The sequence below is a fragment of the Bubalus bubalis genome, chromosome 4 (assembly GCF_019923935.1).
Source record: "Bubalus bubalis isolate 160015118507 breed Murrah chromosome 4, NDDB_SH_1, whole genome shotgun sequence".
Classification (NCBI taxonomy): domain Eukaryota; kingdom Metazoa; phylum Chordata; class Mammalia; order Artiodactyla; family Bovidae; genus Bubalus; species Bubalus bubalis.
In genome coordinates, this window is record NC_059160.1 from 89,203,500 (window position 1) to 89,220,433 (window position 16,934).

Below are 16,934 nucleotides of genomic sequence, written 5' to 3' on the forward strand. Positions count from 1 at the left end.
GCGCGGCTGGGTGGCTAGAAGAGGTGTCTGTCAGCAGCTCAGCTCCGGAGAGAGTGAGACGGAGGGATCGTGGGTTGTGGGACCTGCTCGGTGAAGAGCACTCTTTACATTTCCGATCGTGGCTGATGTCCAGGCGGATTGGGGGCGCTCTGTGTGTGATCTTAGGCCGCAGCTATTTCACCACCCCTACACAGTGGGTACAACAAAATCGACATGTAGAGGCCAAAGAATCACTGTACATTTGACTCTCATTGTCTATACAGGAAAAGGCTTTAGTTTTCTTTTGTTAACAGTTCATTTATGGAAACATTATTTTTCAAGTATTTACTGAGCCTGGGAAATTACACATATAAACTTTTAATTTTCAGAACCCTAAGAAGTAGAAACTATGAACAGAACGGGCCCATATCTAGTAAATAGGGCGAGGAGGTGAATTTGAACCCAGCCCTTATTCTGAGTTTCCCCAGTGGCTCAGACGGTAGAGAATCCACTTTAAGTGCAGGATACCCGGATTCTATCCCTGGGTCCGGAAGATCCTCGGAGAAGGGAAAGCCAAGCCACTTCAGTATTCTTGCCTGGAGAATCCCATGGACAAGAGGAACCTGGTGGAGAGGGGTAGCAAAGAGTGGCACATGACTGAGTGACTAACACTTATTCTTTATCCCTTTCTTCTCTCTTCTATAGTGAAGTGCATTGGACTGAGAGGGCTTCCCAGATGACTCAGATGGTAAAAGTGTCTGCCAGCAATGCGGGAGGCTCGGGTTGGATCCTTGGGTCGGAAGATCCCCTGGAGAAGGAATGGCAATCCACTCCAGTATTCTTGCCTGGAAAATTCCATGGACAGAGGAGCCTGGTAGGCTATAGTCCATGGGGTCTCAAAGAGTCTGACACGACTGAGGGAGTCACTTTCACTTTTTTTCACTTTTTGGACTCAGAAAATTGAGTTCTGAGAAAATTGAGTAAATGAGTTCTAGTTGAGGCCTTGCTTCTCTAAAATACTCTACAATTCCATGCTAAATAACGCAGGTACATAGAATGGCAGATAAATCCCAATCTTATAATCCTTTAAGGATTTTTTAGTTAAAAGCATTTCATCTCACCAGGACTTTGGTAGACATGCTGCTGCTGCTAAGTCGCTTCAGTCGTGTCCAACTCTGTGCGACCCCATGACCCGCCAGGCTCAGCCATCCCTAGGATTCTCCAGGCAAGAACACCGGAGTGGGTTGCCATTTCCTTCTCCAATGCATGAAAGTGAAAGGTTAAAAGTGAAGTCGCTCAGTCGTGTCTGACTCTTAGCGACCCCATGGACTGCAGCCCACCAGGCTCCTGCGCCCATGGGATTTTCCAAGCAAGAGTACTGGAGTGGCTCTCCATAACCCTTGATCTTTTTTGCATCCCAACCTTCCCACACTCTCGTTGTCTGATGTCAGTTTCATTTAAGTTAGCTATTTCTCCACTACCAATAAGCCAGTGAGCATGGTAAGAGAATGTACAAAGCTCCAGAACAGCAGTTTAGGTACAAGAAGTGATTAAAACCAAAATGGGGAAAGGAAGGCTTATAGGTGCCTTTTCCCAAAGATGAGGGCAATCCTAGAAGGCATTTTCAGAGAATGAGAATAACTCTGCTCCTCTGGAGTACACATTCTAGAGTAGTTTGGAATTGTGGATGCAATACAACCATTAAATAGCAACTGTGTTACATACATAAGCAAACACTCCAACCCTCACATGTACAGAGAGATTTGTTATAAACATCCTATAACTCAAAACTAGGGGAGGCAGTCACATTACAGAAAACACGGGAATCTTCAACCAAATGCAGTGATATCAAAAAGGAAAATTAAAACTACTATAGGGAACAATGTAAAGAGGCATTAGGGACTAGGTAGAGATGCAACAAAGGCTTTAATTAGGGAGTCTAGAGAAGGCCTTAGTTGTGGGGGGTGTTGGGGGGGAGGCTGTGAAATCCTGCTAAGCTTGAGAAGACAAAAAATGCTATTTAGAACCACTTCTAAGTTGAGGAGAGGTAGAGATTATTAAACGGTCAGGATATTGGCAAATTCTTTCTGCTTTTTATCAAAGTAGATGGCTGTTTTTAATCCGAGGAACACTTTGTTAGCTACTGGACAGGTTAAAAGACCTGAGGCTGTTCATAGAGGTTAGGAAAGATGAATTGAAGGACATTTTTAATTTGGAGTTTTGGGGGCTAGTCCTACAGGAAGTGAGTGTTGGAGGGGGAGGGGGATAAATGAATGCTAAAATCCTATACTTTCTATAGTCATCTTCATCTATTTTCCTTCCAGCTTATCAGGCCAAACACTGGGAGTCATCCTTGATTTCTCTTCGAACCTTACAGCAGATCCTGATAAAGTCACTTCAGTCGTGTTCGACTCTGTGCGACCCCATAGACGGCAGCCCACCAGGTTCCCGCGTCCCTGGGATTCTCCAGGCACAACAGTGGAGTGGGTTGCCATTTCCTTCTCCATACAGCAGATCCTACCGGCTCCAACTTCAAGATATGTACTTCTTGTTACCTTCATCACTTATAACCTGGTCCAAGCCACTTTCATCCGGTACCTTAATTACTGTGAGTGTCCTTACCTTTGACTTCCTGTAGTCCACTTTCAACACAGCAGCCAAATGAATATTTTGGGGGGTGGAGTGGGGGTCTATGCCTCACAGCTTCCAGCAGCTCGCGATCTTAGTTCCCTGGCCTGAGATTGAACCTGGACCCTCGGCAGTGAAAGTCCTAACCATTGCACCACCAGGAAATTCCCCACCAAATGAATATTTTAAAGCCCAAGCTAGATCATGTCACTTCTCAACACTTGTCAATGGTGCTCCATTTCACTGTCTTGATAATGGCTTACAAGCCCTTACTTTATCTAGCCTTCTGCTACTTCTATAACCACATTATCCTACTACTTACCATCTTCCTCAGTCAATTCTGTAACTAGCCCCACTGGCCTCTTTGCTCTTTCTCAAACATGCCAGTATCTTCTCACCTCACAAACTTGGCAACCTAGAATCATCTTAGTCACAAATATTCCCATGGCTTGCTCTCTCACCTCTTTCAGGGCTTTGATGAACTGTAATTTCAACAGTCTTACCCACACACACGAAATCCCTCTCCTTCCCTGCTTTACATTCTCCAAAGTACTTATTATCTAGCATGTTTTGTCTCTTCTACAACTAGAATGTAAGTTATATGAAGCCAAGATGCTTGTTTACTGCCATCAGTAAATGGTATATAGTACTTAGTAAATACTATATTCTAACTAAGGAATAAATGCAAGGCAAGGGAGTGCCTAAAACTACTTTCCAGAAAAGATATATCTAGCTTTCAGTTTTAACTTGTTTTCATGACTAGGGTTCTTTGGTTTTGAGTGTTACGTGAATCAAGAAAAGGGGTTAAGATTCCACAGTGCAAAAAAGGTAGCACAAGACAAGTGAAAATCCACAAACTGAATGAATTCAACAGAAGTAGGCCCCAGAGCTAGAGATTACAATAAATACAAGCCTCTAAGGGGATCCACAGAAGTCATAGAGAGGGCTTCAAACTTTCTACAGAATGTTGAATGATAGAGATCAAGCCAATCTTACTGGTTTTCAAAACTGTCAAGAGACTGGGATGCTTTAGGCACTGATGGTAAGATGAAATGTAACGCTGTACCAGTTAGTTTAACAAACCTCTGTAACTAGGGATCCAGCTGTTTGGAAGTTTGTATTGATTTATACCTCACCTATTCCCAAGGATGATACAGTTGATACCTCTTTTAACAAAAGCAAATCACTAAATGTATGACTTTGTAATAAATTTATATCATCCATTCTCACGCTGTTCATTTAGTACTTCTCTGTTCTTCCATTTAAGTCAGACCAATATTCCTAAAATATCAGCAACTTTATCACTAAAGTTTCAGGAGGGGCACCGCCAACAAAAATGTTCTTGTAGTATTTCAGAAAATGGAAGAAGAAATGCACAGAACTCGATTTTTTTTTCAGAAGTGTTTAACACTGTTAAATTTATCTTTCTTTCCTTTTAGGGCTTTTAAACTATAGCTACTCCTAACTTTTTAAAAAATAATTTAAGCATTATAGCATAAAAATTCTTTCCATTTAAATGTGTAATTTACAAGAATTACCTTGTATATGTGATTTTATTTCCCAGGAAAAGGGTGAGTATTCACTATCAGAGGCTATTAATTTTTTTTCTTATAAAAGCACTGCTGTCTATACCAACATTTCAGATTTTTTCAAAGAACCAAATATACAAGTATGAATCACTGAGAGCACTCACTAGATAAGCAGTACATGTTGCTATCTTCTGTTAGAGCTGTCTGTTTCTCTGTGTGCCAGGCATCCTTCCAGGTACCCATGTGACAGTGTAGAATGAGGGGTTTCTCCCCTCAGCCACATCATGCTTACACTGTCAGCTTCACTGTGATGATCAAATCTTAGGTATTCCCACTGAACTCAATTCCCACAGGATCCTGTGCAGTAAGAAAGTACATACTTATACTATCAAAACTAAGACAACTATTATCGTATCAATGAAATGACAGTTAAAGACTAACTTGAAGACTCAGCACACATAAATGATCATCAGATGAGTGTTTAACATTTATTGATGGGATGATAAATACAGATTGAGAAACATACTTGACAGCAAAATATCAAATTGATAGCCAGACTATAAAATGTATACAATGTACTTTTTAAATTTTTAAAAACATTTTTTAAAATTTTTTACAAAGAGCCCTTACTGTAATGGTCACTTACATCTTATCATTCACATAACAGCAGTAGAGATCCCAGGAGTAGCATCCAGAACTGAGGTGCACCGAGGAAGACAGAGGCAAGAGCAGAATAATATGCTGAGAAAGGACTCTTAAGAGCAATACAAAAAAAAAAAAAAAGACAAAAATATCACCACAAAATTGTACCTGAGTGACACAGATTGGTAAAGTATTTCATTTTTTTTTTCCTTCTTTGCTCTTTGGTCTGATAAGAAAAGTTTTAGGTGTGGGGAGTAGGGTGAGGAGGTGGTCAGTTTCAAATCCAGAAACCTAGGTTAACACTAAGTCAAGTCAGCTGCATTCTTTTGTGTGCTTAACCCAGCCAGCACTTCCATCTTGTAACCAAATCCAATGTGGTCAACCACTAATCAGTTAAGGCCTCAGCTTTCAACTGAACAGTTCCTGATAACCTGATGGAGACATACTTGCTCTGGCTTCAATTAGCATGCTGTCAAGCATCCCTCTCCATGCTTAATATGGCAACAGAAAACCCAAGTCTTTCTCTTTTCATTCACCATGAATACACACTTAAAAACAGGAAGAGTAGACACCACTTTTCAGTAAACATTCCTTTAGAGACATTAAAATGGAAGGGTCTCCCACTTAAAAATAATTCTCACTCAAGACCACTCTATCAGGCAGGATTATAGTACCAGGCTTTTTATCCCACATAGGGATAGAGAGATAAAACTGGACAGTGTGATACAACATGAACATTCTTTAAACCACCAGGAACAGATACTCAGTTAAAAGCTGGGTGTTGACAAGCAGCAACACAAGAAATCTGGGGAGGCATCAGTCACTAAACGTTTAGTGGGACTGCAGAGGGCTTAGTTCTCACCATGTGAAGGGTTGCATAGGCTGCTTAAATTCTCCCAACCCCAAGACAATAACATTTATATTCCAACTTAAAGATGTTGGAGAATCCCTTTTCCCTGGCATTAAGATCAAAACAGATTATCAACAAAGGAATAATCCTTTTAAAAGTTAAATCAGTTCCCAAGTTCCCACAGTCCCCTGTTTCTGTGGGAAACACAGGTATGTTTAGAATCCAACTATAATCGGCCTTTGTCCAGGAACAAAGAGGGGAATGGATTTTCAATATGGGGAATTAGGTAGCAGAGGTGAAAGTAAATCCAGCACTGATGTTACCATGATTTTATTTTTATATTCTAATCCATTGCTGTTCCACCTGGAGATTTAATTTTTCTATCAATACTGGTGAAGCCAATAATACAGAACTATGTAAAAGGATACATTAAATGAAAACACTAAAATCATAAAAAAAAGTGGGGGGAGCTGAGGGTCTCAGATATGGAAACACATTGATTCAAGTAAAAAGACTAGACTAATTCCTATGTATTTTCTAAACCCCAAAAGCATAACTGATACTTCAGAAGACCAACGTAGCTTTAGATTAATGCTTCACTAAAGGTAAGCAAACAGCAACACAGGTATCTGATTAAAGTCCTACGAACAATTCACAGATAATCGTTTTTGCCAACATGAGATTCAAGCAAAGTTTCAGGAATGAGATTTATAGAACTTGAGGCTCCAGGCCTGCTTATCACCACTTATCCTTGATAGTCTAGGTTAAAAGAGGGGGGGAAAGCCATGTTTACTAGACTAACTTTGGATGTATAAATCCTGTTTTTCACCCTTTGAAGTGGTGAGGGTAAAAGACGACACAGTGTTTAGAAACCACACAACCTCGTGAAGCCTAAGTTTATGGAATTTGGACAACATGCATGCTAGTTGACAGGGACATCTGCTAACCCAAAGACAATGCAGCAAACACTTCATGCAGAGCCCATAAGGAGGCTCATAACATATGCACAGATACAAAAGCAGACACTGCAGGTATCTTAAAACAGTATCAGGAGGCACTAATATAGAAAAGTCTCTAAACTGACCTATATCAGCAATGATCTACTAGTGCAAAGGCCAGACTATACAGCAGAAAGCAGCTTTTAGGCTCTAGTAAGCATTTTTTTCAAGGTCACTCCTGACAAAGTTCTAAGGAACTAACTACAGACGGCCATGAAGAACTGCTGAGGCCAAGTGGATATGTGTGTCTGTGGTGAGGCAGTGAATGTGATTAGAAAATATGTGACATTTCACGAGAAAAACTTAAAGCTGTAAGAGTCATTTTCATAATCAAATCAGTGATCATCACTTCCACAAAGATACAAAAGCAAACTAAATAAGCTTTAAAGGTCAGGGAAGAAAGCTGACTCCACCAAACAAAATCTAAACGAACAGCCTAAATTTAGTAAACACATCACGCATCTACCAATTACCAAACATAACACAGAAAATATCAAGGAAAAAGAGGAAAATGTCATCTGTAAAAGTAAAGTGACATTCCAAGTCAAAATTATTACTGGTGTATCGATCAGCAGAGAGCTCACTTTACACAGCAATGGCAGGCACTCTAGACAGTTAAAATATGCAGAGACGTAGGACACTAACTCATCTTCGGTTAAGGTTTATTGTACAAATTCCCTCCTGTATTAGGCCAGTGCATCAGCAATTCCAACTGCCTCAGTTTTCTCCCCAACCTGTTCTTGGCAAGCAGCAGCACACATAAAACTATCTCCCTATGACTTTCAATGAAAAAATTCAAATAAAGAATATTTGGTGTGAAAAAAGCTGCATTAAAATCAAGAAGACAAATTCAAATTGCATCACCTTTTCCATAGCAAAAAACACCATGAAGACTGAAGAATAATATCACATGAAATGATCTGTGACTTGGTGGCATTTTCAGCTGGACAACTTGGCTTAGAATTCTTTCTAGCCCCCTGAAAGATTTCTTTCAACAAAAACATTCACTCCTATTGGGACAATTAAGTACCCATAAGAACAGGACTCCTGATCCATTTTTCTAAAGAACTTTTAGAAATCTCCAGAAGAACTTCTGCCTAGAATTAAAGCCACCAAAGATGGACAATCTAAACATAACAGTTATCTGTAGGCTAGGCTTGCTCACCCTCATGGCATCAGCACTGTTAAATTTGTTAAGTTTTGATCTCTGAAGTCATACAGACTGCAAAAATTGAGGATTCAGCTGCTTCCCTTCAGACATACAGAAAGTCTTACATTCATAATATAATTTAAAATATAATGTCCTAAAAATTCCCAATCACAATTTTCATTGTTTTCAGTATCCTCTAGCTCCATGGCTTCTCCCAGAACTATTCTCACATATGGTCTGGGCTTCACAGAAAGGATAGCACACCCCACTTCGATTCAGGGACCCTGAGACCGCTCTCACTTGAACACTTTCCAAAAGCCCAACATGGGGGGGAAAAAAACACAATACAATTCTGTAGGGCCAAAGCCAGCCTAGCTCTCCAGCCTTCTTCCTCAATCCCATCTTTGTTCTCTATCAAAAGGAAAAAGAGGGTAAAAAAGGAAGTTTGTGTAAGAGTCCAAGATCAGACTATTGGCTGCACCTGCCCAAACTACAATTTAGAAGGCTACCTTCAATTACAACATAAAGAAGAGGGGAAAATATCACACCAAATATATGCCTCTTCCTCCCTTTATGCTCAAAAAGGCCACACCGTGTTCTCCCTAGTAGACTGTAGTAGAAGTAGAAATGGTGAAGGACAGGGAGGGAAAGATAAAACATGATTTTTAAACACACACACACTTAATATCACACATACCCACACTTATATACACACTTACAGGTCGAAACACTTCAAGTGGCCAGAGCCTGTCTCAGCACTCATGGCCAAAATCCTATCTTCCCAACCCACCTACACACACCCCCAACCCTTCAATCCCACCCGGAAGGACTCATTACTGTGTATCTCATACACACAGCAAAATCCCTACCCCTTCCCCAATTATATAAAAAAAAAACTAAACAGATAACTTACTTTCTTTAAATTATTTTTTAAAAGTCTCTTAAAAGATTTTGATGTTTAAATACTTCCTCTCTTCTGATATATTAAACACCAAAAGGATCCACAACTGTTTGATAAAACAAACCCTCCATATTTCAGTCCTGGCAAGAAGAGGGAAGATATCAACTCTAATCAACCTAATTAGGAGGTGGAGAGGCCAAGAAGAGAGAAAGTATTCTGAATCATTCACAGCTTTAACATTCTCACCTCTCCAATACCAGTAAAAACTATAATAAAATAGTTAAATTTCTGAGGCAGGAGATATTAACAACCAAGGCCCTCAACCATCCTCCCACCTATGTCTCAATATTAATTTATTCCCTAGTCCAACAAGGGTGACATATTTCATATGAGAAGTACTTTTCTTAGTCCAGAATCAGTAGTTTAAAAACAAATGCGTTTTTAAAGAAGCTTTTTTCTCTTCTTCTTTTTCACTTGGGAAGGGGTGGAAGTGGTGGAGGAGGTTCTGATGGTAGAGGTGGCGGCCGGGGTTTGTCTGTGTTGCCAGATCTGGAGGACATTCCACCAGCCCGTGGATTCATATATTCTCCATAAGAATGAACGTATTCAAACGCCGGGGGCTGAGTGGGCTGAACACCCTGGGCATTGAGAAGGGAGTTAAGCATATTCACAGTATCTTGATAGTCTGTGGTCTGGGGTGTATTGTGACTATTGGCCCCAGTGGAGCTTTTATCCAATTTCATATGAGGAACTCGAGTTTTACAGCTGGGCTGTGAAAAATGAAGGCCACTTGTGTCTGAGCTATGCCCAGGCAACTGGGCCATTGTAGGAAGAGGTGGGAAGGAGAAATTTATGGAAGAGGATTTAGCACTCTTGGCGGTCTTGGTTGAATGATCATACGCCGCCCCTCCAGTCTCTTCAGGGAGGGGCCTTTTACGAGAAGAACTGGAAGAGGAGAAAGAGCTAGACAAGCTATAGGGTTTGTGTGCTAAGGTGCTTGTCTGGCTACTATGTTTTGGATCACCCAGACGTTTGTTCCCAGTACCAGCTGGAAGCTGTGAGTGAGAGTGTTTGTGTGAGTGGTGATTATGATGATGATGATGATTAGATGGGTGAGTTTTGTGCTTTTCTTTGTGCTCTCGGTTCTTTGTGACACTGTCATCTACAGAATTGTGCTTGTCAGCTGCAGTGTGAACTTTAATGCGCATTTTTATCTCCTCTGGTTTTGTAGAGGCAGCTTTATCTCCACCTGTCATTGGGATTCTCATTTTGAGAGCTGTTTTGTCAGTTTTTTCCAGGAAAGGCCGCTCAGGGTTTTCTGAGCCCTCTATGGGCATTTTCAGAATGACCGAAGAATGGCTATCATGGTGAGACAGGAGATTCTGGGCAGCATACGCATACTGTGACTTCACATTGGCCTCCATGTTCTCCAGTTGCCTCTTCTGGGCAGCCAACTCTTCTGCATGCTTTGCACGGTATTCTTTCAGTGATACTTTAGCTGACGGCACACTCTTACTATTCTGTTTCTGGGAAACAAACGCATTTGAACCATCCTGTTGTGAGGAATGATCAGCTCCTACAAGTGCTAAATTCTCACTCTTCCGATAACCCTGAGCAGGTTCTACCTTGAAAGGAGGGTGGGAGGACAACCAACGCTCACTTGACAACATCTCCACATTGCTTAAGTTGCTCTTTGAGTCTTCAGTGGCTGGAAGGGAAGGCACTGCACTTGTGGTAGAAGAAGCTGACATGCTCATTAAACCTGCGATAGTTGTATCTGAAGAGCTCTGGGAAATCATATTAAGGATTGTCTGCTCCGAAGAGTTTTCATCTGCTCCTCGGTCATCTGCTTTTGTTTTCCTGTCAGCCTGCCATGCCTAGAATAAAGCAAATAGCATTTTTTCACTTCAAGTAATTCATCATATGGGAAAAAAACACTGAAATGAGTAGACTGTGTCTGCTGTGGCATTGGGAGTTGGGATAGCCCATAACCAGAAGGCTACTCTAACATGAGACTGATAATTATTACCATCAGGAGATTTAAAATTTTTTAAACTTCAATCAAGAATCACAAGATGGCAAAGAGGCATAATACCTAAGGTATGAAAACAAGCCAAGTGTCCAAAAAAAAAACAACGGATTTAAAAAATGTAGCCTGTACATACAATGAAATATCATTTAGCCTTAAAAGAGGAGGGCGATTCTGTGAAGACAGCAGAGTAGGAAGCCCCAAGAATCTGTCTCCCACCTAAACAACAACTTCACAGGCAGGATCTTTTTGATATAACTATTTTGGAACACTGTAGTCTGCTGAAGGCTTGTAATTTCCAGAATAAGTAAGTCATGGACAAATAATTGGGTTTAATTTCCCTCAATTTCAGCTCTCAGCCCCAGGTAGCTGTGCATCTGTTCCTACAGTACCTTTCTCACAGCTTGGGGAAGCCTGACTGGCAAATACTGGAGGTCTGTGCTCTGATCGCTGACTGTTGCTTTCAATCACAGAGGTACAAACAGGCAGGAGCCCACTGTTGCACCTCCCTCCATTGTTGTGATCCCCTCCTCCTCTGGCTGAAGTGAATTCCCCAGATACAAAGGGCCAACACCTTTCCTCCCCCACTTCATTTTTTCCTTTTCCCTCTTTGGGAGCCAGATATTATGGTAGAACATTAAAAAACTACATATACAGAAATGTCTAGGAGAAGGCTCAGAAAAGAGAAGTCCATAATTTTACACATCAGGCTAATCTTCAGCACCGAGATATCCCTCAAAAATCAAGCCACCAGCCCAAATATACAAAAATAAAAAATAACAAACCCCAGGAAAGTGAGGGAATCTGATTTCCAGAGTTACCATGTTATTAGATTCAAATATTCAATCTTCAACAACAAAAAATCACAAGGCATATAAAGAAGCAAGAAATATAGCCCATTCGAAAGGAAAAAAAAAAAAAAAAAAATCAACAGAAACTGTCCTGAAAAAGACCCAATGGCAAATCTACTAGGCAAAGACGTTAAAATAACTGCCTTAAAGACACTTAAGGAAACGAAGTTGAAAGTTAAGAAAACATGTTAACAAAATGAGATAAAGAGATTTAAAAAGAAAATAAAAATGTTTAAAGAAACTAGAAAGAAATCCTGGAGCTGAAAAGTACAATAACTGAAATGAAAAATGCACTGGAGGATTTCAAAGACAGATCAGGCAGAAAAATCAGCAAGCTTGAAGACAGCACAATGGAAATTATATCAAGTCTGAGGAACCAAAAGAAAAAAAATCAGAGTACTATAACTTTAGGATGTCAAAGATAATCCCATGATAAATTCAAAGAAAACAGCCTAGAATACAAAAAACGAGCAAGAAAGTTTAAAATTTTTCACTATGAAAAATCAACTAAGTACAAAAAACAGTAATGCAGGAAATGGACAAAAAGCTCTAAGGCATACAGGCATACTTGTGGAGATGCTGTGGGTTCAGTTTCAGACCATCTCAATGAAGCTAATCACAATAAAGTCAGGGAATTCCCTTGTAGCTCAGTCGGTAAAGAATCTGCCGGGACCCAGGTTCAGTCCCCAGCTTGGGAAGATACCCGGGAGAAGGAAATGGCAACCCACTCCAGTATTCTTGCCTGGAAATCCCATGGACAGAGGAGCCTGGTGGGCTACACAGTCCACAGGGTAGCAAGGGTCAGACAGATTGAGCAACTAAACCACCACCACCACAATAAAGCAAGCCTCAAAAAACTTCTCATTACCCAGTGCATATAAAAATTATCCTTATATTGTCTATTAAATATGCAATAGCATTATTTCTTTAAAAAAAAAAAAAAGCACACATGTTAATTTAAAATACCTTATTGGTAAAAAATGCTAACCATCATTTGAGTTGTAGTAGTAATATTATCACATATCACAATAATAGGAATTTCCAAAATGTAACAGACATAAAGTGAGCAAATACTGTTGGGAAAATGGCACAAACAGACCTTTTCATTGCCACAAACCTTCATTATAAAAAGTGCAATATCTGCAAAGTGCAATAAAACTAGGTATGCCTATATAAAAAATACCATAAGTGACAGAAGTAAGTCTCTCCTTATCTGTAATTACTTTAAGTGTAAGTGGACTAAACTCTTAAGGAAAAGACAGATTTGTAGAATGGGTAAAAACATACGCTCGAACTCCAACTTACAGTTATCTATATGCCACTGAGATCCAAAGACCCAAACAAGCAAAGTGAAAGGATGGAAAAAGAAATACAATGCAAACAGTAACCATGAGAACATGCCTGGCTATTCTAAGAGCAGACAAAATAGACTTTAAATCAAAAAAGGTTTTAAGAGACAAAGAAGGGACATTATATATGTTAAAAGGCTAGGTACAGAAATAAGACACACCAGTTATAAACATTTACATACCTAGTGACAGGCCATCAAAATATATGAGGCCAAAACCTAAAAGAATTCAAGAAAAATAGACAGCTTTACAGTAATAGTTGAAGACTAAAATACCCCCTTCACAATGATTGACAGATCAGACAGAAGATGAGGAAATAGGACTTAAATAAACTAACTAGATCCAACAAACATATACAGAACACTCTCCCCCAAATCAGCAGCATACATTCTTTAAGTGCATATGAGACATTTTCCAGGACAGACCATTATGTTAGGCCGCAAACTTAGTCAACAGATTTTAAAAGACACATATCATACTAAAAATCAAAACGAGATAAGTTAGTGAAAACTGGAGGGAAAAAAATCACAATGGATCAAAGAAATCAAAAGGGAAATGAGAAAATACTTAAGAGAAAAAGGAAAACAAAAGTACATTTCAAAACTTAAGGGATGTAGCAAAAGTGGTGCTAAGGGAGAAATTTACAGCTATAAACACACTAAAATCAGCAAACTAAAATCCCACAAGCTGTGAAACACAAAAACAAATCAACAAACATCTCAAAATAACAAACTTACAATTTAAGGAACTAGAAAAAGAGGAACAAAGGTAGCAGAGAGAAAGATGCAGTAAAGATTAGAGCAGAGAATAAAATGGAGAAAAGAAAAATAGAGAAAAATCAAAATAAAATTTGGGGACTTCCCTGGTGGTCACGTAGTTAAGAATCTGCCTGTCAATGCAGGGGACACAGGTTCAGTCCCTAGTCCAGAAAGATCCCACATGACATGGGATTAAGCCCATGCACAACAACTACTGAGCTCGGGCTCTAGAGCCCTTGACCTGTAACTACTCAGCCTGTGAGTTCCAATTCCTGAAGCCTACACACGTAGAGCCTGTGCTCCATGACAAGAGAAGCCACCACAAGAAGGAACACCAATCCTTTTCAAACGCTCCAAAAAATAAGAGGAGGAATACTTCCCAAATCATTCTATGAGGTGAGCATCACCCTGATAACCAAAATCAGACTAAAACACTGTAAGAAAGGAAAACTACAGGCCAATATCCCTTAAAAACATAGATAAAAAATCTTCAACGAAATACTAGCAAAATGAATTTGACAACCTATTTTAAAAAATACATATCATGACCAAGTGGGATTTATTTCTGGAATATAAAGATGGTTCAACATATGGAAATCAATCAATATACTATGTCACAAAAAGTGAGACACGACTGAGCACGTACACAAGCACATCACATAAGCAGAATGAAGGGGAAAAAAACCAATACATGATCGTCTCAATTCATGAAGAAAAAGCATTTGACAAAATTCAACCCACTTTCAACATAAAAATACTCAACAAACTAGGGATATAAGCAAACTATCTAAACATAATAAAAACCATATATAAAAAACCCACAGTGAATATCATATTCAATGGTTAAAGTCTGAAAGCTTTCCTTAATATCAAGAATAAGGAAAGGATGCTCACTTTCAACATCTGCATTCAATATACTTCTGGAAGTCCTAGCCACAGCAATCAGGCAAGAAAAAGAAAAAAAAGGCATCAAATTGGAAAAGAAGAAGTAATATTATTGGTCTGCAGATAACATAAGCTTATATGTAGAAAACCCCAAAGATTCCATCAAAAAATTATTTTCTATAATTCTATTAGAATTAATCAATGAATTAGGCAAAATAGCAAGATAAATAAAATTCAGTTACAATTCCCTGAATGAACAGTAAACAATCTGAAAAGGAAATTATATGAAAACAATCCCATTTACAACAGCATCAAAAAGAGTACTTAGAAATTACCAAGTAAAAACTTGCATAGGCTTCCCTAGTAGCTCAGATGGTAAAGCATCTGACTGCAATGCAGGAGACCCGGGTTCAATCCCTGGGTTGGGAAGATCCCCTGGAGAAGGAAATGGCAACCCATTCCGGTATCCTTGGCTGGAAAATCCCATGGACAGAAGAGGCTGGTGGGCTGTACAAACCATGGGGTCACAAAGAGTCAGACACGACTCAGCGACTAACACACAAAGACTTGCACAGTGAAAACTGCAAAACACTGGTGAAAGGTATTATGGAAAACATAACCGGAAACTCATCCGGTGTACTCGATCCAAACATTAACTCAAACATTAGTATTGTTAAAATGTGCATACTCAAAGCAATGTATAGATTCCTACAATCCCTATCAAAATTCCAATGACATTTTTTGCAGAAATAAAAAACCCATCCTATAATTTATATGGAATCTCAAAGGACCCTGAATAGACAAAACAATCTCGAAAATGAAAAACCAAGCAGGAAGACTCACACTTCCTGATTCCCAAACTTACTACAAAGCAACAGTAATCAGAACAGTGGGGTAATGACATATAGATGAATGGACCAGAAGTCCAGAAGAAACCTTGTCATACATGGTCAAATGATTTTTGACGAGGGTGCCAAGACCATTCAATGGGGAAAGGACAGTTTTTGCAACAAATGGTGCTAGGAAAACTATACATCCACATGCAAAAGAATGAGACTGGACCCTTACCTAATACCATATACAAATATTAACACAGATAAAGGATCCAAATCTGAGATCCAAAACAGTAAAACTCATATACCTGAGAAAACCATAATCCTAAAAGACGTATGTACCCCAATGTTCAATGCAGCAATATTTATTTACAATATCCAGGACATGGAAGCAACCTAGGTGTCCATCGACAGATGAATGGATAAAAGAAATTGTGATACCTATATACAATGGAATGTTACTTAGCCACAAAAAGGAATGAATTGGAGGCAGTTAAACTGTGGTAGATGAATGTAGAACCTGTTATACAGAATAAGTCAGAAAGAGAAAAACAAATATATATGAACGCATATGTATGGAATCTAGAAAAATAGTATTGATGATCCTATTTTCAGGGCAGGAACAGACACAGAGTACAGACTTTTGAACACAGAGAACTTCCCCTTGTGGGGGAAGGAGAAGGTAGGATGAATTGAGAGTAGCACTGAAATATATACATTACCACGTAGAAACAGTGACAGATTTTATTTTCTTGGGCTCCAATATCACTGCAGATGGTGACTGTAGCCATGAAATTAAAAGATGCTTGCTCCTTGGAAAAAAAGCTATGGACAAACCTAGATAGTGTATTAAAAAGAAGAGACATCACTTTGTCAACAAAGGTCTGTATAGTCAAAGCTATGGTTTTCCCAGTAGTCACGTACAGATCTGAGAGTTGGGCCATAAAGAAGGCTGAGTACCAAAGAATTGATGCTTTTGAATTGTGGTGCTACATAAGATTCTTCAGAGTCCCTTGGATGGCAAGAAGATCAAAGCTGTCAATCCTAAAGAAAATCAACCCTGAATATACATTAGAAGGACTGATGCTGATGCTGAAGCTCCAAAACTTTGGCCACCTGATGCAAAGAGCCGACTCAAAGGAAAAGACCAATGCTGGGAAAGATTGAAGGCAGAAGGGGACGACAGAGGATGAGATGGCTGGATGGCATGAACGGACACAAGTTTGAGCAAACTCCAGGAGATAGTGAAGGACAAGGAAGCCTGGCATGCTGCAGTCCATGGGGTTGCAAAGAGTCAGACATGACTTTGTAACTGAACAACAATGGCTGGTTCACTTGTTGTAAGGCAGAAACCAACACAACACTGTAAAGCAATTATCCTCCAATTAAAAATATATATATACAACTCTTAGAAGAAAGCAAAGAACAAAAGGTTCACAACACTGCATTTAGCAATGACTTCTTAGATATGACAGAAAAGGCCAGGTGATCACACCCCTCCCCAAAAAGGACTCCATGGGAATATTTAAATTTTGTGCATCAAAAGCCACTA

The 16,934-nt window shown here is 39.5% G+C and overlaps 1 protein-coding gene and 1 long non-coding RNA gene across 4 annotated transcripts in view; one reads left to right on the forward strand and one right to left on the reverse strand.

Annotated features, from left to right (window-relative positions):
- The first annotated feature begins 56 nt into the window (after nt 1–56).
- On the forward strand, nt 57–3,930 carry LOC112584590. The gene is made up of 3 exons (XR_003108892.3): nt 57–193; nt 685–727; nt 2,304–3,930. It is a non-coding gene; the product is annotated as an uncharacterized LOC112584590 (long non-coding RNA).
- A 669-nt stretch (nt 3,931–4,599) lies between these two features.
- Nucleotides 4,600–16,934, reverse strand: part of CCNT1 (cyclin T1) — a 39,682-nt gene continuing 27,347 nt past the window's right edge. For 2 of the 3 annotated variants that reach the window (XM_044941697.2, XM_006054562.4), the window contains one exon: nt 4,600–10,554. In XM_044941697.2, coding sequence (XP_044797632.1) covers nt 9,148–10,554 — 1,407 coding nt within the window. In that variant the 3' untranslated portion in view covers nt 4,600–9,147. The remainder of the gene's footprint in view (nt 10,555–16,934) is intronic. The other variant, XR_006550585.2, reaches the window with a different exon arrangement.